Source organism: Salmo trutta, chromosome 3 (genome assembly GCF_901001165.1).
Source record: "Salmo trutta chromosome 3, fSalTru1.1, whole genome shotgun sequence".
Lineage (NCBI taxonomy): Eukaryota > Metazoa > Chordata > Actinopteri > Salmoniformes > Salmonidae > Salmo > Salmo trutta.
Window position 1 is genome coordinate 50244750 of NC_042959.1, and position 27889 is coordinate 50272638.

Consider the following 27889-nt stretch of genomic DNA (forward strand, 5'->3'; position numbering starts at 1 on the left):
GCGACGGCAAAAGTCTTTACTGAGTCAAAGAGACTGGCAGGCTAGAATATATTGGCTCTATCCATGTAAGGGAATGGATGCTCCACACAGCTAGATGTCTCTGGCAGCCTCCAAGCTCCAACACCATTAAGCTTTTCTCTAATATTGCCCATTAAAGAAGTCAGGCTGTGGAACACGACACAACACATCATCTGTCTGCTAACAAGGAAATCCACAGCTTAAATTGCTGCTCAGTTATCAGAATAACATATTTAAAAAAGCCAGCCAGTCAGTGGACCACTGGCCTCCACACACACACACACACACACACACACACACACACACACACACACACACACACACACACACACACACACAGACACACACACACACACACACAGTGTTGTCGAGCAACCCCAGCCCCCCCAACAAACACACATGTGCCTAAACCCGCGTAACAATTGACGCAAGACACGCTAAACGGTAGCAATAATTCCTGTAAGAGATTAGCGCGGCGGTTCCAATTGAAGATTATACTGGAGGATTATTAGCTGCTGCTACTGAGCTGGAGATGATTATCTGCAGCTGCTGCAGTGGCGATACAGCCTGCCGCCCGCCACCCTGTAGCGAGTAGCGGCAGCGGTGGCGAGACGTGTTGGGGGTTTACAGCAATGTTATTCACTCATAACATTAGCCTAATACACTTGGCTCCCCTGTGACATCCCCGTCGACGCTGGCTGAGCAACCAACTCTGCCCCCGGGGAAGAAGGGAAAGAAGCCAGAGATCCAAATCGCTGAGACACAACCAGGGCTGCAGAAGACATTTAAAGAGACTGGCCTAATATATTAAAGATGGCTTCTAGAAAGGAGGAAGAGAGAGAAAGAAAGAGAGAGAGAAATACAAAAATAATCAAAGTGAACGAGTGGTCAAAATCGAAATAAAGAGAAAGGGAAGTCCGGTCGGGGAATTCCATGTGCACCTTTGTGGCTATTTTCATTCTGTGTGATGTAATGTGTCAGTAATGTGTCAGTAAACAGCGTCCTCCCTATCCCTCCCTTCATTCCCTGCCTCCCTCTGACTTATCTCTGACCGTTCCTCCACAGGGAGGTCATATCAGGGAATCAGTCCTCCAGTGAATTCTCATTGCTCTCACAATGGCCTGTAAAACACTGCAGCTCCATCAGACGCTTACACAGACACTACTGGAGGAAGACCTCCGGCGGCCTCAGAACTTTATTTCGCTAGGCAAGTCAGTTAAGAACAAATTCTTATTTACAATGACGGCCTACCAAAAGGCAAAAGGTCTCCTAAACAGTTTCCTATTCCCTCTTTAATGTATTACTTTGACCAGGACCCAAGAGGACTCCCCTAGGGCTCTGATTAAAAGTAGTGCACTATGTAAAATAGGGGGTGCTAATATTTGTCCTGTTTCACACATGTACAAGTATGACATGGAAATGTGTTTTCTGCTTATCCCACTCCCCCTGAGAGTGAGGTCATGGCCAGGGATCAGACATTATTGACAGCAACCCTGGAGCAATTAGGGTTAAGTGCCTTGTTCAAGGGCAGATTGACAGATTCTTTTCACCTAGTGGTTTAGGGATTTGAACAAGCACTCTTTTAGTTACTGGACCAATGATCTAACCGCTAGGCTACCTGCCGCCACACAATAACTGAAAGGTTGCGTGTTTGAATCCTGAGCCGACTAGGTGAAACAAATCTGCCGATCTGCTCTTGAGCAAGGCATTGCTCCAGGGTTGCTGTCAATAATGGACGTGTCTTTCTCTTTATTTCGATTTTGACCACTCGTTCTCTTTGTCTTTTTTTGCCTCTCCGTTTCTCTCTTTCACTGTCTATTCTTGTCTTCCTCTTTCTCGCCATCTCTCTCTTTCTCTTTTCTCATTTCCTTATCTCTCTGTCTCTTCTGCTCTCGCTTTCGCTCTCTCTCTCCCCCTCTCTCTCTCTCTTCCTCCTTTCTAGAAGCTGTCTATAATATATTAGGCCAGTCTCTTTATATATGTCTTCTGCAGCCCTGGTTGTGTCTCAGTGATTTGGATCTCTGGATTCTTTCCCTTCCCTTGCCTTCCCTTCTTCTCCGGGGGAAGAGTTGGGTGCTCAGCCAGCGTCGACGGAGATGTGTGGGGGTGCCATTTCAGACACAGCCCTGGACTCCCACCACCAACCAAACACTTAGATTAAACCTGAGGGGAAAAGAGGAAGCCAGACGGATGGTTGAAAGGAAAGAGGTCAAAGTTTAGATATGCCCTGCAGTGAAACTGTAGTCCATTTCCCTATAGCACGTTGACACTTTATGAGCACTGAGCAGTCAGACTCAGTCAGAGCCTTTGAGTTCTATTCCAGTGGAGTGTATCTGTAGCAAAAGTGGTCTGGTTCTTTCTAGCTCTATCAGCGGTAGTCGAGCATCTGTCAGACATTGTTTGTTTGACTGAGACCATAGTGAATGGAGTCTGATGCGATGGAGTGGGTGGGCCAGAGAGCATCAATGTGGCGTGCTGTTTGGCGAGTGAGGAGTGTGTGAGTGAGGGCATTGTCTGTGTTAATATATGTATGTGTGTGTGTGTGCGTCTTGTCTAATGGATGGGATGTCCAATGATAAGAGCTTGATGTCTCAGATTTAATGGGGGTTCAGGTGATGTCTGTGAAAGAGTGTGAATGGGAGATGGAGATGGTATCAGTGAGAGATAAAGTGGTTCAGGAGCAGTGTGTACATGTCACAGACTCACTGTGGTACACGTCTGGGTTGTATTCATTAGGCATCCATTGGAAGAATATAGACTGTCACAGGAAGGGACTACCTGTTGTTTTCTGTTGCAAAACGTTGTAAAACTATTTCTGTTGCCAGCACTAATGAATAAGGGCCCTGGTGACCATGGGAATGATGGCACCACGGTGCCAATGTACCAGGTGCAGAGGATTGTCTTCAAGTTGTGTGCCTCTACACCTACGTAGCGGTCCCACTGTGATCTATCCCCCAATGCAGTGTCTTAATAGAGTGACAGGTGCATGTTGGATTGTCTTGAAAGTGTGTGTCCCGACTCCCTACACCCAGGTGGGATACCCCGCTACCACTTTGTCTCCCACCCACTGCAGTGTCTGAATAGAAGGACAGATACCTTGCAGCTTCTCACTGTTTCTCTAGGCTTCTCTTTCCCCTCCCTCTCTCCTCCCCACCACCACACCCCCAGCAGCCCACGGCTTCGCTGCAGTGACTCCCACAGAATAACAATGCTGCCCTATCTCACAATCCACACTGAAGGGGTGTGTGTGAGGGAACGAGGGTGGGGGAGTATACTGCTGACAAGGTAGAAATGCTGTAGATCTGCAGACAAGCGCAGCAAGTGGCTGTAATGTACTTTAAGGTTGTGTGTGTGTGTGTGTGTGTGTGTGTGTGTGTGTGTGTGTGTGTGTGTGTGTGTGTGTGTGTGTGTGTGTGTGTGTGTGTGTGTGTGTGTGTGTGTGTGTGTGTGTGTGTGTGTGTGTTATCACGCCATAGAGAGGAGATGGAGCAGGACTCTCAGCTACTTCCAAGCTGTTGCACCCCCAGTAGGTCACTATAACACAGTGTAGGTGTAACGGCTGTCGTAGAGAGGGGACCAAAGCGCAGCGTGTTGATTGCTCATGATGATATTTATTATAACTCAAAACACTAAAGGAAAAATAACAAAGAGAAAAAACAAAAGCGCACAGTTCTGTCAGGTACATAGACTAAACAGAAAATAACTACCCACAAACACAGGTGGAAAAAACCCCTACTTAAGTATGATCTCCAATTAGAGACAACGAGGACCAGCTGCCTCTAATTGGAGATCATCCCAAAAAACAACAACATAGAAATAGAAAACTAGAACTAAACATATATATACAAAACATAGAAGACACACAAAACTCCCTGTCACACCCTGACCTACTCTACCATAGAAAATAACATCTTACTATGGTCAGGACTTGACAGTACCCCCCCCCCCCAAAGTTGCAGACTCCGAATGACACTAAACAATCAAAACAAAAAAGGGAGGGTAGGGTGTGTAACTCCTATCTATGGCGGCTCTAGTGCAGTCCATATAACCTTATCCTCCAGCAGAGGAGGCGGCTCCCTTTCGGGACGTAACCCCTGCTCCACCCGTTGATCCCTCTGCTTCAGTATCACCGGACCGTGGATCGTCAGAGGATCCGGACTGTAGATCATCGCCGGAGGCTCTGTGCTGCAGGCCGCCGCTGGAGGTTCCGGGCTGCAAGCCGCCGCTGTAGGTTCCGGGCTGCAAGCCGCCCCCGGGTGGTTCCGGGCTGCAGGCCATCTCAGGAGGTTCCGGGGTCAGGCCGTCTCAGGAGGTTCCGGGCTGCAGGCCGTCTCAGGAGGTTCCGGGCTGCGGAGCATCGCTGGAGGCTCCGGGCTACGGAGCGTCGCTGGAGGCTCCGGACTGGGGAGTGTCGCTGGAGGCTCCGAACTGGGGAGCGTCGCTGGAGGCTCCGGACTGGGATGCGTGGCTGGAGGCTCCGGACTGGGGACCGTCGCTGGAGGCCTAGTGCGTGGAGCCAGGACAGGTGGCACCAGACTGGTGACACGCATTTCAGGGCGAATGCGAGGAGCAGGCACAGGACGTACCGAGCTGTTGAGACGTACTGGAGACCTGGTGTGTATAGCCGGTATCAATTGTTCCGGAACTTCCCCACACTTCTCAGGACGAGTACGGGGAGCTGACTCAGGTGGCACCAAACTGACGACACGTTCCTTTGGGAAAAACTTGTGCGTCCTCCACCAACTCAACAACTCTCCCATTTCTCCCTTCTCCAAATGTTCTTTCTTCTCCCGGATTGTCTCTGGTTTACTCCTCGGCTCCGCCGACTGCTCCATGTACCCCCCCCCCAAAAAAAATATTTGGTTTTCTGTAGCCTCTCGTGCTTCCCCGGCAGGCTTCTATATCTGTCCAATACTTGGCCCCAAGTCCAGTTTATCCTCTCTAGCCTCTCCTCCAGAGACCAGGAATCCATCTCCTCCCGGGCACGCTGCTTGATCCAGTTGCGGTGGGTAGTTCTGTAACGACTGTCGTAGAGAGGGGACCAAAGCGCAGCGTGTTGATTGCTCATGATGATATTTATTATAACTCAAAACACTAAAAGAAAAATAACAAAGAGAAAAAACGAAAGCGCACAGTTCTGTCAGGTACATAGACTAAACAGAAGATAACTACCCACAAACACAGGTGGAAAAAAAACCTACTTAAGTATGATCTCCAATTAGAGACAACGAGGACCAGCTGCCTCTAATTGGAGATCATCCCAAAAAACAACATAGAAATAGAAAACTAGAACTAAACATAGATATACAAAACATAGAAGAAACACAAAACTCCCCCTGTCACACCCTGACCTACTCTACCATAGAAAATAACATCTTACTGTCGTCAGGACGTGACAGTAGGTGTGTCCACGCACTAGCTAACATTACGTGTATGATCTGTGTTGTAATATTATTTGTATCTCAGAGCCATTTGCATTGCTAGTTATAGCCTAATGTTAGCTAGCTAGCTAACATTGAATATAGTTGGTTAGCTACCTGCAGGTTGATGTAGCGTAGTAACATTATGAGTTGGGATTATGGTTCATTGTTTAGCTAGTTAGCTAGCTGCATGTCTAAACAAAATACTCCACTATGCAAGGTACCATATCACTGTACCGTTTACACATTCTGTATTCTGTGCATGTGACAAATAAACTTTGATTTGATATAGTGTGTGTTTTCCAGTGACGGTAATGTGAAGAACAACATTACCTGCATTAAAGTCAAATTAGGATATAACGTTAGGCCAACGAGACAGTGTCCAAGTTCCAAAATTCTCTGGTAGAATGCCCTGCTTTTATTTTGTCACACTCACAACCGTAAGCTATTTTCTGTAATTAGCTTGCCGTTAACTTGTAAATAATGATGGTGTTGTGAGATTATTTTCCTGTAACTTAACTCACTAGCTAACAAGCTAGAAATAAACAAAAATATTGTTAAGAAAATTGCTTTAAGTTGCCTGGTTAGTAAATTAATTTTTAAAATTATGTTTTTATTGGTGTTAATACACCAGTCATGCTGCTTTGGGCAACCAGGCTCCTGATGTCATGAATGTGAATCCTTAAAGAGATGGGCGGGGCTAAGGCTTAAGAGGGTGTGAATGATGCTGAATGGGTTTAGACAAAGAAGAACTCTCCAGTACGTGTACAAAAACATTCAAGGGCTATTTTCTCAGAAGTGGGGTTGCAAGTTTATCAACTTTCAAAACAGCATTACTTTCCCATTGTTCCTCAACTGTAGTATATGATTTACCAGTTGCTTGCTCTGAGATTCTACTTTTATCCTATGTAAAGAACACAATTTCAAATGTTGCTACTTAACACCGAATCGAGCCGGTTGGTCACAAATGGATCACAATATTTTATTTTTAACTTTGGGTAGAAAACCAATAGCTTTTGCTCATGATGAGATGAAAAGGGTGTGGTGGCAGCAACAGGAACAGTGGCATCAAGTGGGAAAAACTTGGTACCTTCAGAATCATTTATGGTAAAGAATACAAGCGACTTCAATGGGGAATAAAACCATCAACAGATTCACAAAGGTTGAAGAAGCAATACCACAAGCAGCAGCTCCATAATACTTGTCAGACATAGAGAACTGATACTGTATACTGTTTGTTGGGGTGGGATTGGTGTCTGTGGTCTGTGGGTGACTGTTGATCATTTAATTGGATTCCTCATGTCTTACTCATTGTCAGAAATAATTATGGTCCAAATTGAATGTTAGGTACTATATTTATTGGAAATTACATGAATACTATAAATTAAAATGACCAATTTGGGTGTAATCAATTAGCTTCATTTCTCATAGATCAAATTATATTCCTTCCATTTGGTGCCTAATGAACACAACCCAGGTGTAGAATAAAGTTGCCCTAGATGCTGATTTATTGTAACGCCCTGGCCATAGAGAGGGTTTTTTTGTTCTTTATTTTGCTTAGGCCAGGGTGTTACATTGGGTGGGCGTTCTATGTTCTTTATCTAGTTTTTTTGTATTTCTTTGTTTTGGGCCGTGTGTGTGTGTGTGGCTCCCAATCAGGCACAGCTGTAGTTTGTTGTTGTTGATTGGGAGTCACACATAAGGAGCATGTTTTTCCTTTGGGTTTTGTGGGTAATTGTATTTTCTGTTTAGTTTTGTACCTAGCAGAACTGTAGGCTGTCGTTCATTTTCGTGTTTTGTTTGAAGTGTTTCTATTAATTAAATATTGAATATGAACACATCCTCCGCTGCGTATTGGTCCACCTTTTCCGACGATGACTTCTCTGTTTCATCTGACGACGAAGACAGCCGTTACATTTATGGTCAGTTTGGGGGTTTTGCCAGGTTTGGATTGGAGGAGGTGGAAGCGGATCCTAGATCTGTGTTGGGATTACTGTATGTCCATGAGCAACAGATAAGCAGATACTGAAGCTAAGGACTGAGGCTTGACAATAATGTTGCATCACTACTTCACAAATCCTCTACAGAAATAAATAGGTATTTATTTTTAAACGTTGGCCACACCAAACTCTACACTATGCAGTAAGAACAATATGGAGCTGTTATGTGGTGTTTGACAAAACTCCCTAGCACACTGACAAGCGAATTAGTCTGTCGCTCACTTTGGCACCCCTCGTTTTCCTATGGCAACGCGACGGCAAAAGTCTTTACTGAGTCAAAGAGACTGGCAGGCTAGAATATATTGGCTCTATCCATGTAAGGGAATGGATGCTCCACACAGCTAGATGTCTCTGGCAGCCTCCAAGCTCCAACACCATTAAGCTTTTCTATAATTTTGCCCATTAAAGAAGTCAGGCTGTGGAACACGACACAACACATCATCTGTCTGCTAACAAGGAAATCCACAGCTTAAATTGCTGCTCAGTTATCAGAATAACATATTTAAAAAAGCCAGCCAGTCAGTGGACCACTGGCCTCCACACACACACACACACCACACACACACACACACACACACACACACACACACACACACACACACACACACACACACACAGTGTTGTCGAGCAACCCCAGCCCCCCCCACAAACACACATGTGCCTAAACCCGCTGAACAATTGACGCAAGACACGCTAAACTGTAGCAATAATTCCTGTAAGAGATTAGCGCGGCGGTTCCAATTGACGATTATACTGGAGGATTATTAGCTGCTGCTACTGAGCTGGAGATGATTATCTGCAGCTGCTGCAGTGGCGATACAGCCTGCCGCCCGCCACCCTGTAGCGAGTAGCGGCAGCGGTGGCGAGACGCGTTGGGGGGTTTACAGCAATGTTATTCACTCATAACATTAGCCTAATACACTTGGCTCCCCTGTGACATCCCCGTCGACGCTGGCTGAGCAACCAACTCTGCCCCCGGGGAAGAAGGGAAAGAAGCCAGAGATCCAAATCGCTGAGACACAACCAGGGCTGCAGAAGACATTTAAAGAGACTGGCCTAATATATTAAAGATGGCTTCTAGAAAGGAGGAAGAGAGAGAAAGAAAGAGAGAGAGAAATACAAAAATAATCAAAGTGAACGAGTGGTCAAAATCGAAATAAAGAGAAAGGGAAGTCCGGTCGGGGAATTCCATGTGCACCTTTGTGGCTATTTTCATTCTGTGTGATGTAATGTGTCAGTAATGTGTCAGTAAACAGCGTCCTCCCTATCCCTCCCTTCATTCCCTGCCTCCCTCTGACTTATCTCTGACCGTTCCTCCACAGGGAGGTCATATCAGGGAATCAGTCCTCCAGTGAATTCTCATTGCTCTCACAATGGCCTGTAAAACACTGCAGCTCCATCAGACGCTTACACAGACACTACTGGAGGAAGACCTCCGGCGGCCTCAGAATTTGTGATCATTTTTTTTTATTTGATCTTTATTTCGCTAGGCAAGTCAGTTAAGAACAAATTCTTATTTACAATGACGGCCTACCAAAAGGCAAAAGGTCTCCTAAACAGTTTCCTATTCCCTCTTTAATGTATTACTTTGACCAGGACCCAAGAGGACTCCCCTAGGGCTCTGATTAAAAGTAGTGCAATATGTAAAATAGGGGGTGCTAATATTTGTCCTGTTTCACACATGTACAAGTATGACATGGAAATGTGTTTTCTGCTTATCCCATTCCCCCTGAGAGTGAGGTCATGGCCAGGGATCAGACATTATTGACAGCGACCCTGGAGCAATTAGGGTTAAGTGCCTTGTTCAAGGGCAGATTGACAGATTCTTTTCACCTAGTGGTTTAGGGATTTGAACAAGCACTCTTTTAGTTACTGGACCAATGATCTAACCGCTAGGCTACCTGCCGCCACACAATAACTGAAAGGTTGCGTGTTTGAATCCTGAGCCGACTAGGTGAAACAAATCTGCCGATCTGCTCTTGAGCAAGGCATTGCTCCAGGGTTGCTGTCAATAATGGACGTGCCTTTCTCTTTATTTCGATTTTGACCACTCGTTCTCTTTGTCTTTTTTTGCCTCTCCGTTTCTCTCTTTCACTGTCTATTCTTGTCTTCCTCTTTCTCGCCATCTCTCTCTTTCTCTTTTCTCATTTCCTTATCTCTCTGTCTCTTCTGCTCTCGCTTTCGCTCTCTCTCTCCCCCTCTCTCTCTCTCTTCCTCCTTTCTAGAAGCTGTCTATAATATATTAGGCCAGTCTCTTTATATATGTCTTCTGCAGCCCTGGTTGTGTCTCAGTGATTTGGATCTCTGGATTCTTTCCCTTCCCTTGCCTTCCCTTCTTCTCCGGGGGAAGAGTTGGGTGCTCAGCCAGCGTCGACGGAGATGTATGGGGGTGCCATTTCAGACACAGCCCTGGACTCCCACCACCAACCAAACACTTAGATTAAACCTGAGGGGAAAAGAGGAAGCCAGACGGATGGTTGAAAGGAAAGAGGTCAAAGTTTAGATATGCCCTGCAGTGAAACTGTAGTCCATTTCCCTATAGCACGTTGACACTTTATGAGCACTGAGCAGTCAGACTCAGTCAGAGCCTTTGAGTTCTATTCCAGTGGAGTGTATCTGTAGCAAAAGTGGTCTGGTTCTTTCTAGCTCTATCAGCGGTAGTCGAGCATCTGTCAGACATTGTTTGTTTGACTGAGACCATAGTGAATGGAGTCTGATGCGATGGAGTGGGTGGGCCAGAGAGCATCAATGTGGCGTGCTGTTTGGCGAGTGAGGAGTGTCTGAGTGAGGGCATTGTCTGAGTTAATATATGTATGTGTGTGTGTGTGTGCGTCTTGTCTAATGGATGGGATGTCCAATGATAAGAGCTTGATGTCTCAGATTTAATGGGGGTTCAGGTGATGTCTGTGAAAGAGTGTGAATGGGAGATGGAGATGGTATCAGTGAGATATAAAGTGGGCAGGAGCAATACTAAGAGCAGTGTGTACATGTCACAGACTCACTGTGGTACACGTCTGGGTTGTATTCATTAGGCATCCATTGGAAGAATATAGACTGTCACAGGAAGGGACTACCTGTTGTTTTCTGTTGCAAAACATTTGAAAACTATTTCTGTTGCCAGCGCTAATGAATAAGGGCCCTGGTGACCATGGGAATGATGGCACCACGGTGCCAATGTACCAGGTGCAGAGGATTGTCTTCAAGTTGTGTGCCTCTACACCTACGTAGGGGTCCCACTGTGATCTATCCCCCAATGCAGTGTCTTAATAGAGTGACAGGTGCATGGTGGATTGTCTTGAAAGTGTGTGTCCCGACTCCCTACACCCAGGTGGGATACCCCGCTACCACTTTGTCTCCCACCCACTGCAGTGTCTGAATAGAGGGACAGATATCTTGCAGCTTCTCACTGTTTCTCTAGGCTTCTCTTTCCCCTCCCTCTCTCCTCCCCACCACCACACCCCCAGCAGCCCACGGCTTCGCTGCAGTGACTCCCACAGAATAACAATGCTGCCCTATCTCACAATCCACACTGAAGGGGTGTGTGTGAGGGAACGAGGGTGGGGGAGTATACTGCTGACAAGGAAGAAATGCTGTAGATCTGCAGACAAGCGCAGCAAGTGGCTGTAATGTACTTTAAGGGTGTGCGTGTGTGTGTGTGTGTGTGTGTGTGTGTGTGTGTGTGTGTGTGTGTGTGTGTGTGTGTGTGTGTGTGTGTGTGTGTGTGTGTGTGTGTTTGTGTGTGTGTGTGTGTGTGTGTGCGTGCGTGCGTGTGTGTTATCACGCCATAGAGAGGAGATGGAGCAGGACTCTCAGCTACTCCCAAGCTGTTGCACCCCCAGTAGGTCACTATAACACAGTGTAACACCGTGCTAAACCTATCTAACGCCTAGCAGGGTAACTTCAACACGCTCAACACATTCTATGAGATGCATCAACATGAAATAAATCATTTCAAATCTTACCATCGATGGTGGCAGACATGGTAATAGGATAGGAATCACTTCACAAACAAATCTAAATGGATATGAATTAGCTTATTAGACGTTTTATCACGACCACCCTCAAAACCAATGTGATTTATTTGGATGATGATGGAAGACATAAACAGTGTTCTAATGACAAACATCCTTATTAGCATTGTTGCCATGGTAAAGGCGGCGACAGTGAGGATGGTGACAGATGCTGATGATTGTGGCTGGCACGCGTTATTTGTGGATAATTATGTGTGATGTGTGTGGGTATGTGATGTGTATGAGAGGGAACTAGCAGCCACAGACTGGGTGTGATGGAAATTGTAACAAGGGCAGATGACAGAGACAGGAGACAGTGGACATGGGACAAATAAAGGGACTGGGACAGAAGGTTGTGGGGCTATGACAGGAAACAAGGACAGAAACAGGGGACAGGCAGGGGACAGAAACAAGGGACTGGGAACAGGGACTAGTTAGTATAGACTACGACAGCGGACAGAGGACAGGAGACAGAGACTGGTAAAGGGACAGACAACTGGGAGAGGAGACATGAGGACTGGGTACCTCGACAGGAGACAGGGACGGGCGTCTTACATTTGTTCTCCTTCCAGGTGACAGTGGGTTCAGGTCGTCCCACCGCCAGGCAGAAGAGGTATACGTTTCCCCCCTCGTTCACTGACACATCTTGGGAGATGTTGACGATTCTGGCTGGCACTGCAAGACAAAAGAGTTGGGTTTTATTCACAGTCATGACTTGACAAAAAATAGAAACTAGAACTAAGCTGCCCTCCCCTCACTGTTTGCACTACCAAAAACAAGATATAAAACTGAAGTGTCAAGCATAAAAGTAAGGGGTTACCAAAATAACAATACTACCAATGACAAACACTGATTCTCTGACTACTATTATAACAAGACAAAGCTATAGAATGTTCTTCACTTTGGTGTTGACTATAGGGATGGAAACCTTCACTCAAGGTCTAGAAGTTTCTGTCTTTGGCAGTTACCTTGTTTTTTTATTTCCACAGCATGACCACCGTCAAATGCTGTTTTGTTCTAAATTGCCATTCCAGAGCAGACATTATGCATATAGTTAGAAAGATAACTAGATGGCCCTTGAATTTAAATGGCCCATTATCGTTGCTTTTAATGAGCTTGGCCATGAGGCTGTTTTTCTGCGAAGCATCTAACTACAGGATCCCATTTTTAACTATCTGGCCAGGCGAAAAAACTCTCGTGATAAAACAAAGATTGGAGCCATCGCTAACCCACCATGGGCATAAATTTTTGATGCAGTGACTCTGGGGTGTAATTATTTTGTGTGATATCGCGGCTTAGATTGAAATGCGAGGCGACTTGGAAACTAGGGGAACATGGTCATCTGTGTGCCTGTTTGCCCTGCGGATAAACGCCTCTCCTTGGCGCCTGCACTATGTGAACAGTCTGTTGGAGAGCGGCTGGCTTAGCCTTCTGGGTAATGCTGCCTGCACCCAGCCTATATACAGACACACACACACACACACGCACACACACACACACACACACACACACACACACACACACACACACACACACACACACACACACACACACACACACACACACACACACACACACACACAGTCACTAGACTGCAGAAACTTTCCCAGCTTGCTCTCTCTCTCCATCTCCGCAGCAGCATGGTATGTGTGTGTGTGTGTGTGTTGGCCAGTTGATATATACCCTAATATTTTTCATTTTTATTCCACCAGTCTTGTATTATTGCGATATGTTAGTACACAAGGTACAATATACATAACAATTGACACATGCAGGGAGAAAAGGTCTGCAATCCATCAGCCGAGCAGCCGGGCGCCAATAAATCACGTCACTCAGGATCAGTCAAACTCTCACTCACTCCACCGTTGCCTTGACGATAGGCCCAGATCTGGTCCTGCATTGTCAATTACTCAGTCAGGCAGTTGGACAGACCCCTGTATAGCCGCCCATATCGTCTTACCCACTTACCCCAGGATCTACCCACCCCTCTCAGCTCTGAGGTAAACTTGCATCATTGATAATGTATTGGCTCGAGGCCCAGTTGCTAAGGACTCAGTCGGCTGCTTTCTTTGCTCAGTCCAAGGCTCCATCCACTGCACAACACTAACAAAGGCCCTGGGTCACTTTAATTTTTTTTTGTAAAGTATAAGTAAAGTTGTGTTTACAATTGCTGGACTAAAACCTGGAGGTGAATAAATAATCCCGTAAATAAAGTGGTACATGCCCATTACAGAACCAAGTACAATATGTGCTGTAAACACATTAAAATATAGCAATTAAAGGGCTAATACACCTAAATATGTGTTTACTTACCCTGTAAACAGCCTTTGGACAAAGAGATAGATAAAGCCATGCATTTTTGAATTTTTTTCCTGGCTGCTGTCACCAAATCATAACTCACTAGCTTTTCTTGTCCAAAAACCAAGTCCATATCCCCCAAATTAGCATGTTTTAAATATCCTTTGACAGGTCCCCCCTTCCACACGGAACCCCACTAACCCACAGACGGAAACGCACGAGGCGGCTAAAAACAGACCTCCCTCCCATCTTCCACCAGCTTGCTACCTATGGCCCGGCTAGCTGTCTGATTCTCACTGGACCCTCTGATCACTCGGCTAAGCATGCCTCTCCTTAATGTCAATATGCCTTGTCCATTGCTGTTCTGGTTAGTGTTTATTGGCTTATTTCACTGTAGAGTCTCTAGCCCTGCTCATTATACCTTATCCAACCTCTCAGTTCCTCCACCCACACATGCTATGACATCTTCTGGTTTCAATGATATTTCTAGAGACAATATCTCTCTCATAATCACTAAATGCCTAGGTTTACCTCCTCTGTACTCACATCCCACCATACCTTTGTCTGTACATTATACCTTAAAGCTATTTTATCGCCCCCAGATACCTGCTCCTTTTTCTCTCTATTCTGGACGTCACAGACGACCAATTCTTATAGCTTTTAGCCGTACCCTCATACTTATCCTTCTCTGCTCCGCTGGGGATGTAGAGGTGAATCCAGGCCCTTCAGTGCCTGGCTCCACACCTACTCCCCAGGCGCTCTCTTTTGATGACTTCTGTAACCGTAATAGCCTTGGTTTCATGCATGTTAACATTAGAAGCCTCCTCCCTAAGTTTGTTTTATTCACTGCTTTAGCACACTCTGCCAACCCGGATGTCCTAGCTGTGTCTGAATCTTGGCTTAGGAAGTCCACCAAAAACTGTGAAATCTTCATCCCTAACTACAACGTTTTCAGACAAGATAGAACGACCAAAGGGGGCGGTGTTGCAATCTACTGCAGAGATAGCTTGCAGAGTTCTGTCCTGCTATCCAGGTCTGTACCCAAACAATTTGAACTTCTACTTTTAAAAATCCACCTCTCCAAAAACAAGTCTCTCACCGTTGCCGCCTGCTATAGACCCCCCTCGGCCCCTAGCTGTGCTCTGGACACCATATGTGAACTGATTGCCCCCCATCTATCTTCAGAGCTCGTGCTACTAGGCGACCTAAACTGGGACATGCTTAACACCCCAGCCATTCTACAATCCAAGCTTGATGCCCTCAATCTCACACAAATTATTAATGAACCCACCAGGTACAACCCCAAAGCCGCAAACACTGGCACCCTCATAGATATCATCCTAACCAATGTGCCCTCTAATTACACCTCTGCTGTTTTCAACCAAGATCTCAGCGATCACTGCCTCATTGCCTGCACCCGTAATGGGTCAGCGGTCAAACGACCTCCACTCATCACTGTCAAACGCTCCCTGAAACATTTCAACGAGCAAGCCTTTCTAATCGACCTGGCCCTGGTATCCTGGAAGGATATTGACCTCATCCCGTCAGTAGAGGATGCCTGGTTATTTTTTAAAAATGCCTTCCTCTCCATCTTAAATAAGCATGCCCCTTTCAAGAAATTTAGAACCAGGAACAGATATAGCCCTTGGTTCTCCCCAGACCTGACTGCCCTTAACCAACACAAAAATATCCTGTGGCGTTCTGCATTAGCATCGAACTGCCCCCGCGATATGCAACTTTTTAGGGAAGTTAGAAACCAATACACACAGGCAGTTAGAAACGCCAAGGCTAGCTTTTTCAAACAGAAATTTGCTTCGTGCAACTCCAACTCTAAAAAGTTCTGGGACATTGTAAAGTCCATGGAGAATAAGAACACCTCCTCCCAACTGCCCACTGCACTGAGGATAGGAAACTCTGTCACCACCGATAAGCCCACTATAATTGAGAATTTCAATAAGCATTTTTCTACGGCTGGCCATGCTTTCCACCTAACTACCCCTACTGCATTCAACAGCACTGCACCCCCCACAGCTACTCGCCCAAGCCTCCCCCATTTCTCCTTCTCCCAAATCCATTCAGCTGATGTTCTGAAAGAGCTGCAAAATCTGGACCCCTACAAATCAGCTGGGCTTGACAATCTGGACCCTTTCTTTCTAAAATTATCTGCCGAAATTATTGCAACCCCTATTACTAGCCTGTTCAACCTCTCTTTCTTGTCGTCTGAGATTCCCATAGATTGGAAAGCAGCTGCTGTCATCCCCCTCTTCAAAGGAGGTGACACTCTTGACCCAAGTTGCTACAGACCTATATCCATCCTACCCTGCCTTTCTAAGGTCTTCGAAAGCCAAGTCAACAAACAGATTACCGACTATTTTGAATCCCACCGCACCCTCTCCGCTATGCAATCTGGTTTCAGAGCTGGTCATGGGTGCACCTCAGCCACGCTCAAGGTCCTAAACGACATCGTAACCGCCATCGATAAGAAACATTACTGTGCTGCCGTATTCATTGACCTGGCCAAAGCTTTTGACTCTGTTAATCACCACATCCTCATCGGCAGACTTAGTAGCCTTGGTTTCTCAAACGATTGCGTCGCCTGGTTCACCAACTACTTCTCTGACAGAGTTCAGTGTGTCAAATCGGAGGGCCTACTGTCTGGACCTCTGGCAGTCTCTATGGGGGTACCACAGGGTTCAATTCTTGGGCCAACTCTTTTCTCTGTATACATAAATGATGTCGCTCTTGCTGCTGGTGAATCTCTGATCCACCTCTACGCAGACAACACCATTCTGTATACTTCTGGCCCTTCTTTGGACACTGTGTTAACAACCCTCCAGACGAGCTTCAATGCCATTCAACTCTCCTTCCGTGGTCTCCAACTGCTCCTAAACACAAGTAAAACTAAATGCATGCTCTTCAACCGATCGCTGCCTGCACCTGCCCGCCCATCCAGCATAACTTCTCTGGACGGTTCTAACTTAGAATTTGTGGACAACTACAAATACCTTGGTGTCTGGTTAGACTGTAAACTCTCCTTCCAGACTCACATCAATCATCTCCAATCCAAAGTGAAATCTAGAATTGGCTTCCTATTTCGCAACAAAGCATCCTTCACTCATGCTGCCAAACATACCCTCGTAAAACTGACCATCCTACCAATCCTCGACTTCGGCGATGTCATTTACAAAATAGCCTCCAATACCCTACTCAACAAGCTGGATGCAGTCTATCACAGTGCCATCCGTTTTGTCACCAAAGCCCCATATACAACCCACCACTGCGACCTGTATGCTCTCGTTGGCTGGCCTTCACTTCATCATCGTCGCCAAACACATTGGCTCCAGGTCATCTACAAGACCCTGCTAGGTAAAGTCCCCCCTTATCTCCGCTCACTGGTCACCATAGCAGCACCCACCTGTAGCACGCGCTCCAGCAGGTATATCTCTCTGGTCACCCCTAAAGCCAACTCCTCCTTTGGTCGTCTCTCCTTCCAGTTCTCAGCTGCCAATGATTGGAACGAACTACAAAAATCTCTAAAACTGGAAACACTTATCTCCCTCACTAGCTTTAAGCACCAGCTGTCAGAGCAGCTCACAGATCTCTGCACCTGTACATAGCCCATCTTTAATTGAGCCCAAACTACTACCTTTTCCCCTACTGTATTTATTTATTTAATTTATTTTGCTCCTTTGCACCATATTATTTATATTTTAACTTTTAACTTTCTTCAAACTACAAATCTACCATTCCAGTGTTTTTTTCTTGCCATACTTTATTTACTTTGCCACCATGGCATTTTTTTGCCTTTACCTCCATTATCTCACATCATTTGCTCACATTGTATATAGTCTTATTTTTTTCTACTGCATCATTGATTGTATGTTGTTTTACTCCATGTGTAACTCTGTGTTTTTGTATGTTGTCGAACTGCTTTGCTTTATCTTGGCCAGGTCGCAATTGTAAATGAGAACTTGTTCTCAACTTGCCTACCTGGTTAAATAAAGGTGAAATAAAAATAAAATAAATAAAAATTTCACTGATACACGCAACCAATGTCAGACACTTTGGGAAGATTTGGGCTTGAGATTTAAAACAATGTTTTATTCTACCCCATCTTTCCCCCCACCTAGATGTCCCCAGGGACTCACCTTGGACGATGAGGAAGACGTGGGCTATGCGGGGCTTGTTCCTGGCCTGGAAGCTGCAGGTGTACAGCCCCTCGTCAGCCACCGCCACTCTCTCTATCTGGATGGAGAAGTCACTAGTGTTACTGTTGACCAGCGACACCCGTCTGTCCAGCGACCACTTGTCTGTCCCCGCAAACAGGATGTTTGAGCGGTTCAACCACGCCTTGTGGGTCACCTCCTCGTCGATTTTACACCTTCGAGGTGGAGGGGGAGAAAACAGGGGATAAGACAAGACCCAGATAATTTATTAATAATCATTTATTTAACTTGAATAGTGCTTTTCATTACAGAAAATAATCTGAAAGCAAAACAAAGAAACAATACATTTAAATTTAGATGGTAGAGATGGATATTGAATGTCTCTATTTGGCATGGGATGAAAGGCTGGGAGTTGAGGCAGTTTGGATTGGAAAGGCAGTGTAACTTCAGCGGAGGGAGGGGGCATCAATAGACTAGCTAGAGAGAAACAAACAGGCGCTTCATCAGTGCACCACATCTGCTTTCCTCCATAGGACCCGCTCCTCCGTAAGTACTGGTCCTCCATTGCCTGGGTGATGCCACGGCTGCTGAAAAGTGCACGAAAAGCAACCACATCTTGGCAGTGGTTTAGAACAGTCCCTGAGCCTCTTCTGCCATCTCTGGCCACAGCATCCAGTACTTGTTGTAATTCTTCCCGACAGATGAATCAATAAAGCCGGGGCTGCATTATTTGAATCCAAACAGCCAGTTAGCTTGCTAACTATAAGACAAAAATATGACTTTTCATCACAATTCTGCAACTCAAGACAACAAGATGTAAGTGATCAACCCTCACAGCAGTCAAACCCTAAAATAATAATAAAAAAATGCAACAAAAAAACAAAAAAAGCACAAAAGTACAATATTTACAGAGATTGGCTTGATGGGCACTTCTTACGTACCATACGGTTAAGCTGCTCCCACAACAGTTCAATAGGGTTGAGATCCGGTGACTGTGCTGGCCACTCCATTATAGACAGAATACCAGCTGACTGCTTCTTGCCTAAATAGTTATTGCATAGTTTGGAGCTGTGCTTTGGGTCATTGTCCTGTTGTAGGAGGAAATTGGCTCCAATTAAGCGCTGTCCACAAGGTATGGCATGGCATTGCAAAATGGAGTCATAGACTTCCTTCTTCAAGATTAATTTTACCCTGTACAAATCTCCCAATTTACCACCACCAAAGCACCCCTAGACCATCACATTGCCTCCACCATGCTTGACAGATGGCGTCAAGCACTCCTCCAGCATCTTTACATTTTTTTCTGTGTCTCAGGAATGTTATTCTTTGTGATCCGAACACCTCAAACTTAGAATCATCTGTCCATAACACTTGTTTCCAATCTTCCTCTGTCCAGTGTCTGTGTTCTTTTGCCCATCTTAATCTTTTATTTTTATTGGCCAGTCTGAGATATGGCTTTTTCTTTGCAACTCTGCCTAGAACGTCAGCATCCCGGAGTCGCCTCTTCACTGTTGACGTTGAGACTGGTGTTTTGCGGGTACTATTTAATGAAGCTGCCAGTTGAGGACTTGTGATGTGCCTGTTTCTCAAACTAGACACTCTAATCTACTTGTCCTCTTGCTCCGTTGTGCACCGGGGCCTCCCACTCCTCTTTCTATTCTGGTTAGGGCTAGTTTGCGCTGTTCTGTGAAGGGAGTAGAACACAGCGTTGTATGAGATCTTCAGTTTCTTGGCAATTTCTCGCATGGAATAGCCTTCATTTCTCAGAACAAGAATAGACTGACGAGTTTCAGCAGAAAGGTCTTTGTTTCTGGCCATTTTGAGCCTGTAATCGAACCCACAAATGCTGATGCTCCAGATACTCAACTAGTCTAAAGAAGGCCAGTTTTATTGCTTCTTTAATCAGAACAACAGTTTTCAGCTGTGCTAACGTAATTGCAAAAGGGTTTTCTAATCATCAATTAGCCTTTTAAAATGATAAACTTGGATTAGCTAACACAACGTGTCATTGGAACACAGGGGTGATGGTTGCTCATAATGGGCCTCTGTACGGCTATGTAGATATTCCATAAAAAATCTGCTGTTTCCAGCTACAATAGTCATTTACAACATTGACAATGTCTACACTGTATTTCTGATCAATTTTATGTTATTTTAATTGACAAAAAAATGTCCTTTTATTTCAAAAACAAGGACATTTCTAAGTGACCCCAAACTTTTGAACGGTAGTGTACATACTGTATATTGAGGTGAGTCTGTATGTGCTCATGTATGAACAAAGATAACACAGACATTTTTGAGGAGGAGCGTGGACCCTGGAACCCCAAAGAACTTCCGATGCGTTTCAAAACAACAGCTAGTCCGTTGCGGCTGTAAACGGCTAGCTAGATAAGCTAGCTAACTTAGTGTAGTTGTTTTCTCAAGGTCAAAATTACGACAGAGGACAAGACAGTTGTGAAGAGGGCACGACAAAACCTATTCCCCCTCAGGGTACTGAAAAGATTTGGCATGGGTCCTCAGATCCTCAAACGGTTCTACAGCTGCACCATTGAGAGCATCATGACTGATTACATCACAACCTGGTATGGCAACTGCTCGGCCTCTGACCGCAAGGCACTACAGAGGGTAGTGCGTTCGGCCCAGTACATCACTTGGGCCAAGCTTCCTGACATCCAGGACCTCTATACCAGGCGGTGTCAGAGGAAGGCCCTAAAAATTGTCAAAGACTCCAGCCACCCTAGTCATAGACTGTTCTCTCTGCTACCGCACGGCAAGGAGGTACCGGAGCGCCAAGTCTAGGTCCAAGAGGCTTCTAAACAGCTTCTAGGCATAAGACTTCTGAACATCTAATCAAATGGTTACCCAGACTATAGGCATTGTCCTCCCCCCACCCCCTCTTTTACGCCACTGCTAGTTTCTGTTATTATTTAAGCATAGTCACTTTAATAACTCTACCTACATGTAAACTCAGCAAAAAAATAAACATCCCTTTTTCAGGACCCTGTCTTTCAAAGATAATTCGTAAAAATCCAAATAACTTCACAGATCTTCATTGTAAAGGGTTTAAACACTGTTTCCCATGCTTGTTCAATGACCCATAAACAATTAATGAAAATGCACCTTTGGAATGGTTGTTAAGACACTAACAGCTTACAGACGGTAGGCAATTAAGGTCACAGTTATGAAAACTTAGGACACTAAATAGGCCTTTCTACTGACTCTGAAAAACACCAAAAGAAAGATTCCCAGGGCCCCTGCTCATCTGCGAGAACATGCCTTAGGCATGCTGTAAGGAGGCATGAGGACTGCAGATGTGGCCAGGGCAATAAATTGCAATGTCCGTACTGTGAGACGCCTAAGACAGCGCTACAGGGAGACAGGACGGACAGCTGGTCGTCCTCGCAGTGGCAGACCATGTGTAACAACACCTGCACAGGATCGGTACATCCAAACATCACACCTGCGGGACAGGTACAGAATGGCAACAACAACTTCCCGAGTTACACCAGGAATGCACAATCCCTCCATCGGTGCTCAGACTGTCCGCAATAGGCTGAGAGAGGCTGGACTGAGGGCTTGTAGGCCTGTTGCCCAAAGGCAACAATGTCAAAAAGGGCACAAACTCACAATCGCTGGACCAGACAGGACTGGCAAAAAGTGCTCTTCGGCGACGAGTTTTGTCTCAGCAGGGGTGATGGTCGGATTTGCGTTTATCGTCGAAGGAACAGAGGTCTGTACTCTGGATCGGGATCGATTTTGAGGTGGAGGGTCCGTCATGGTCTGGGACGGTGTGTCACAGCATCATCGGATTGAGCTTGTTGTCATTGCAGGCAATCTCAATGCTGTGCGTTACAGGGAAGACATCCTCCTCCCTCATGTTGTACCCTTCCTGCAGACTCATCCTTACATGACCCTCCAGCATGACAATTCCACCAGCCATACTGCTCGTTCTGTGTGTGATTTTTCAATTATTTTCTGATTTAAGTTTTTGTTGGAAAGGGTTAACACTGAAGAGAAAAAAAGATCCAATCAGGATTTTTTTTTGTGGTCTCTGGGGAAATCTAGCTAGCTAAGTCAACCATTGGCTAGGCCATCAGAAGCTAGACAGAAGGCATCTGCCATTCAACTGGATAAGGGCAACATTTCGGAGTGACAGTGCAATCAACCAATCACATTTAGACTTGGGACCGGGTGGGACCAATTTAAAAAAAAAAAAGATTTCTGCCTTCTCAAAGGCCAACAGGTCACTGCGCAATAACTAACAGTAGTTTTCCCACAGACTAGTTAGCTATCTTTTGTTGTAGGCTAGTTTGCAGCAGCTGCAGCAAATGTTATCAAGTAGGATGTTGTTGCTAATTTGTTAGCTTCTCCCTTTTCAAGAATAACTTTCAACAAGAAGTTAACCTTTTACTACAGTGGGCTAAATCAGGGTCACACAGAGAGATTCTTGGTAATCTTAAACAAATCTACCTTCTAACAAAAGTATACACCTCACACACATGGTTATGGGCTTAAACAAAGACACCTGTACCATGTCAGATATTTTTTTGTTTGTTTGCATCCCAATATTGCACTTTATATACATCACAGACAACTGAAATATAACACAACCGTTTGACATAGAAACACCGGATTTTCGTCATTTTTTTATTAAATACTCTTTATTAATTATGAAATTATGAAAAATATGAATAAGGCCAAAGAGGGCACTTTTGATCATTGACTGCAGGAAAGGGTTGTTTCAAATGATCATCATCTGGTGAGTGGAACACAAATTGCCTACTAACCAAGACTTTGGACCAAAATCTTTCAATACCTGTTTTGCATACCCCTTGTTGCCTTAGTTAGTATTTACTGGTAGATATCATATGTTGAAACAGCTTTCCTACCTACCCTACCCGCTACCGATGACATTCTTCTGTGAGCTGCTCCATTTCAAAACCAGTTGAGAGCTGTGTACTCTGGCTGCCTGCACATGTTCAGCACATGTGAATATACTTCACATGCTTTGCGATTGTGTAGGCTACTTTGTGCATGATTTCACTATTGTACTACATAATTGATAAGTCGTATACCTTCACTGCACTAATTTGATACGCATCAGTGGGAGTAAGGAGTGAGTATACTGAAAACAGTGGGTAAAAGGCGTATACTTGCATATAGCCTCCACTACACCACTGGCCCTCTGTGTTTACTAAAAAGTGTACTCTCCTACATGGGTCTGCTGGTATTGCTGTTGCTGCCTTTTCTGCATCATTACCCTGTCACACACTGAAGGCCTAGGTCCAATACGTTCGCCACTGTGCAAACATGTTGATAATACAGTGCATTCGGAAAGTATTCAGGCCCCTTCCCTTTTTCACATTTTGTTACGTTACAACCTTATTCTCAAATGGATTAAATAAAAGAAAATCCTCATCAATCTAAATGCAATACCCCATAATGCCAAAGTGAAAACAGGTTTTAGGAAGTTTTGCAAATGTATTGAAAATAAAAAACAGAAATACCCTTTGCTATGAGACTCGAAATGGAGCTCAGGTGCAACCTGTTTCCCTTGATCATCCTCGATATGTTTCTAAGACTTGATTGGAGTCCACCTGCGGTACATTCAATTGACTGTACATAATTTGGAAAGGCATCCACCTGTCTATGTAAGGTCCCACAGTTGACAGTGCATGTCAAAGCAAAAACCAAGCCATGAGGTCGAAGGAATTGCTCATAGAGCTCTGAGACAGGATTGTGTCGAGGCACAAATCTGGAGAAGGGTGCCAAAAAATGTCTGCAGCATTGAAGGTCCCCAAGAACACAGCGGCCACCATCATTCCTAAATGGAAGACGTTTGGAACCACCAAAACTCTTCCTAGAGCTGGCCGCCCAGCCAAACTGAGCAATCAGGGGAGAAGGGTCTTGGTCAGGGAGGTGACCAAGAACCCGATGGTCACTCTGACAGAGCTCCAGAGTTCCTCTGTGGAGATGGGAGAACCTTCCAGAAGGACAACCATCTCTGCAGCACCCTACCAATCAGATCTTTATGGTAGAGTGGCCAGATGGAAGCTACTCCTCAGTAAAAGGCACATGACAGCCCGCTTGGAGTTTGCCAAAAGGCACCAAAAGGACTCTCAGACCATGAGAAACAAGCTTCTTTTGAACCCGATCGAACAACTCTGGAGAGACCTGAAAATAGCTATGCAGCGACGCTCCCCATCCAACCTGACAGAGCTTGAGAGGATCTGCAGAGAAGAATGAGAGAAACTCCCCAAATTCATGTGTGCCAAGCTTGTAGCATCATACCCAAGAAGACTTGAGGCTGTAATCACTGCCAAAGGTGGTTCTACAAATACTGAGTAATGGGTCTGAATACTTATGTAAATGTGACATTTACGTATTTTTTTTAATACATTTGCTAAAATGTCTAAAAACCTGTTTTTACCAGTGTGTGGGGAATCTCTTGCTTGTGCGTGCAAACAGAACATGTTATTGTTTTAACATTTAAAAAGATCTAGAGTAGATTAGTAATAGTTTTTCAGAACTGTCTGGTATAACCTCAAGCAGTTTAGACTGGGCAAGTTCATTCCAAGTGAAATCTCCACCTGCATGCACCCCAGGCACCGGGTAATGGAAAACAAACCCGCCCACTCCTTTGACTACATTCTTTTCTTTAATATACTATTACCTCACAAGACTTTCTTGAAAACCAGATTTTATCTCAATGCAACTACCCTGGTTATATACACGGAGTGTACAAAACATTAGGAACACCTTCCTAATATTGAGTTGCACACCCTTTTGCCCTCAGAACAGCCTCAATTTGTCGGGGGATGGATTCTACAAGGTGTCGAAAGCGTTCCACAGGGATGCTGGCCCATGTTGAGTCCAATGCTTCCCACAGTTGTGTCAAGTTGGCTGGATGTCCTTTGGGTGATACCATTCTTGATATACATGGGAAATTGTTTAGGGTGAAAAACCCAGCAGCGTTGCAGTTCTTGACACACTCAAACCAGTGCGCCTGGCACCTACTACCATACACCATTCAAAGGCATTTAAATATTCTGTGTTGCCCATTCACCCTCTGAATGGCACACATACACAATCCATGTCTCAATTGTCTCAAGGCTTAAAAATACTTTAATCTGTCTCCTCCCCTTTATCTACACTGATTGAAGCAGATTTAACAAGTGACATCAATAAGGTATCATAGCTTTCAACCTGGTCAGTCTGTCATGGAAAGAGCAGATTTCCTAATGTTTTGTACACTCAGTCTATACGTATATATGAATACAAATATTATTTTGAGTTTGGAATGTAATTTTCGCAGTGTCTGAACTAGAAATGTTTTTGTGACAGTATGACTACAGTACTGTCTTTCACCACTAGATGTCCTTACAAGCTTCAGCTGGGGACCAGGCCAGGAGAGAATAGGCCTGAGTGCTTTGTTTAATTGATGTGGCCAGGGTAAAAAAAAAAAATCTCTATGAGGTAGATCACATGGCCTCCAGTGAATAGCCTCCAGTGAATAGGCCTCATCTATGCCAGTGATATAACCTTTAATCACCCATGCAATGAATAGATGAGCCTGTAAGTATGAAAGGGCATCATATTTCAACTACAGAAGCCTGACAGTGGTCTATGGTTCTAGGGCTTGGCAATATGAGATGACAGTGATGGTGACCAGATTTGGAATGACACCTGACAGCGGGTTAAATAGTTAAAATGTTGATAGACAGTAGGCTTTTATGAAGGCTTCAAAGTCCAGGATATTGACAAAATGGCAGTTTTTCTGAGGAACATTTTTCAACCTAGTTGGGGTATACCTCATGAGGTTTTTATGACAGTGAATTGGCAATTAAGTCAGCATGATGACAGGAGAAAAAAAAAATTTGAACATGTAATTAGTAGGTGCAGGTGTAGGATCAAAGAGTTACCTCAGAATGATGCTCTCTCCTTCCAGCACTGTAATGTTGTCGGGCAGGTGGCCGAATTCGGCTCCGTGCACACTTGGCCCTGCCAAGGAAAATGAGAGTAGAGAGGGAGGAGGGTGAGCATAATGCCGTTATAACAACAACAGACGGTCCATTCGCATTCTCAATACCCAAATCCCCTGGTTGGCATCTCAGCCGCCGTGGTGCTGAGTACCTCATTGATCCAGGTCAGGCTGGATGTGTTTGGCGGTTTACTTTGTTATTTGTGATGGGAAAGTCATAAATATACAAACAAAGGTGTTGTAGCTTTTGCACTGACCCCCTGTATTATTTGAATAATGATTTGCCCCCCCCCTCCCCCCACCCCATGTGTGTGTGTGTGTGTGTATGTGTGTCTCATTGAACAGTGTTGATAATGAGCCGGGGGAAGAGGAGGATTCACGCAGGGGCGTCAGAGCGTGAAATGAAGGGACACCAACGGCAACAGGAGGGATGCGTACAGAGAGGCTCACCCTGCCTACAAATAGACACACGCACACACACCAAGACAGTCACGCAAGCGCACGCAAATACACACTACCACAGGAATTAAACTAAATGATAAACTGGGGATGATATGATATGCGGGGCATCGTCTGTCTATGTAAATGCCCTTTTTGTTACAAATTTAACCAGAACCACGCAAAATACACATTCACTAATAATAACTAACTTTATGGAAAATTAACACAGGTCTCATAAACAATATCTCAAGCACGAGCCCACGTGCTAGTGAGTAGCCAGCTAATCTTTAGCCAACTTGGATCTATTTGCTAGATACCAAGGTAGAACACGAACACATCGTTCTGTCTGTCTCCAACTGTTTGAATAGCATGCTAGCCTGTCTACTTTGTTCAGATGTTGAAATCAAGTGGCCTAACTTATTTCTCAGAATGGGAACGAGTTTCCAATTCCTTATGTAATAGTGTTTGATGCTTTTTGCACAATTCTAAAACACAGACTAGACAGCTAGTATAACAGTCTTTGGCTAAAATGTTACTAGTGGTACATGGTACCGCAATGCCAAATGCGACAGACTGAGCATTTATTTTCCAGAATCAATGTTCATTGATACTCCCGTTTTAGAAGTGTCCGCTCTGCACGCAATTTGAGGAGTTGAGACCTAAAAAGGGTATCAATAGAAAGGTTCATTTCTCCTCTATTACAGTAAAATAATGTCTCAATGTGTTTCGGTGTCCATACGAACCCATTCTGTTAGACCAACCCTCAAATGCAAATACAGAGTTGAAACAATAGTGTGTGATTGCAGCCAGCAATTCGGGGCATTCCTGCATGTGGAACGCCTCGAGCATCCCATGGTTCCCTGCAATCGAGCACGCCATCTTCATGCTTGTGTGAGACTTTTGATGTTCTGGATTTCCCCTGATTGTCTATGGGATTAAAACGTGGGTCAAGAGGGGTCTACCGATGTCCTAGCTAGCTAGCTACCAGTGTCGCCCCCACTTCCCACCTGTTGTGTACTGGAGTCCTCCTAGCTAAATAGCTAGCACACAGTGTCCTTCGCTCCCACTTGCCGAAGACCTGCCCTTGCTGTCGTTAACAGAACTGTGGGAAATCAGTGCCTGACAGGTGGGAGCGAAGGACACTGTCTACCTGTGTCCTAGCTATCGTTAGCTAGCTAACTCCCTATCCAGCCTGCTGTTTACCCGAGTCCTATCAAAACAATGTACCAATAGAAGTATAAAGAGGTGTTCCTGCAGATGCAGGAATTAGACTTGGGCGGTATACCATATATACCGTATACGGGAATAGTCACAGGATGGTTTTTCAATACCGCCAATAACGTTGAAACTATTTCTTTGATGTTTCTCTATACATTTGAATATTTGTATCTACTTTTTAAGTAAATACCTGCGGTCAACTTGTGCAATATGTTAGAAGATAAAGCAGATTGCGTTCTTCATTTCGCCTGTCACATTATTTTACATTATGAAGCGTACCATAGTTCTCCAGAACAGATGAGACAATCACATGTTTGTTTGTAAATAGCACAACTGG

At 44.9% G+C, this 27889-nt stretch overlaps 1 protein-coding gene across 2 annotated transcripts in view; it reads right to left on the bottom strand.

Annotated features, from left to right (window-relative positions):
- LOC115177206 (igLON family member 5) overlaps window positions 1–27889 on the bottom strand; it is a 152261-nt gene that overhangs the window by 16456 nt on the left and 107916 nt on the right. For both annotated transcript variants that reach the window (XM_029737794.1, XM_029737785.1), the window contains exons 2-4: window positions 25835–25913; window positions 17895–18127; window positions 12004–12123 (exon numbers count right to left, since the gene is read on the bottom strand). In XM_029737794.1, coding sequence (XP_029593654.1) covers window positions 12004–12123; window positions 17895–18127; window positions 25835–25913 — 432 coding nt within the window. The remainder of the gene's footprint in view (window positions 1–12003; window positions 12124–17894; window positions 18128–25834; window positions 25914–27889) is intronic.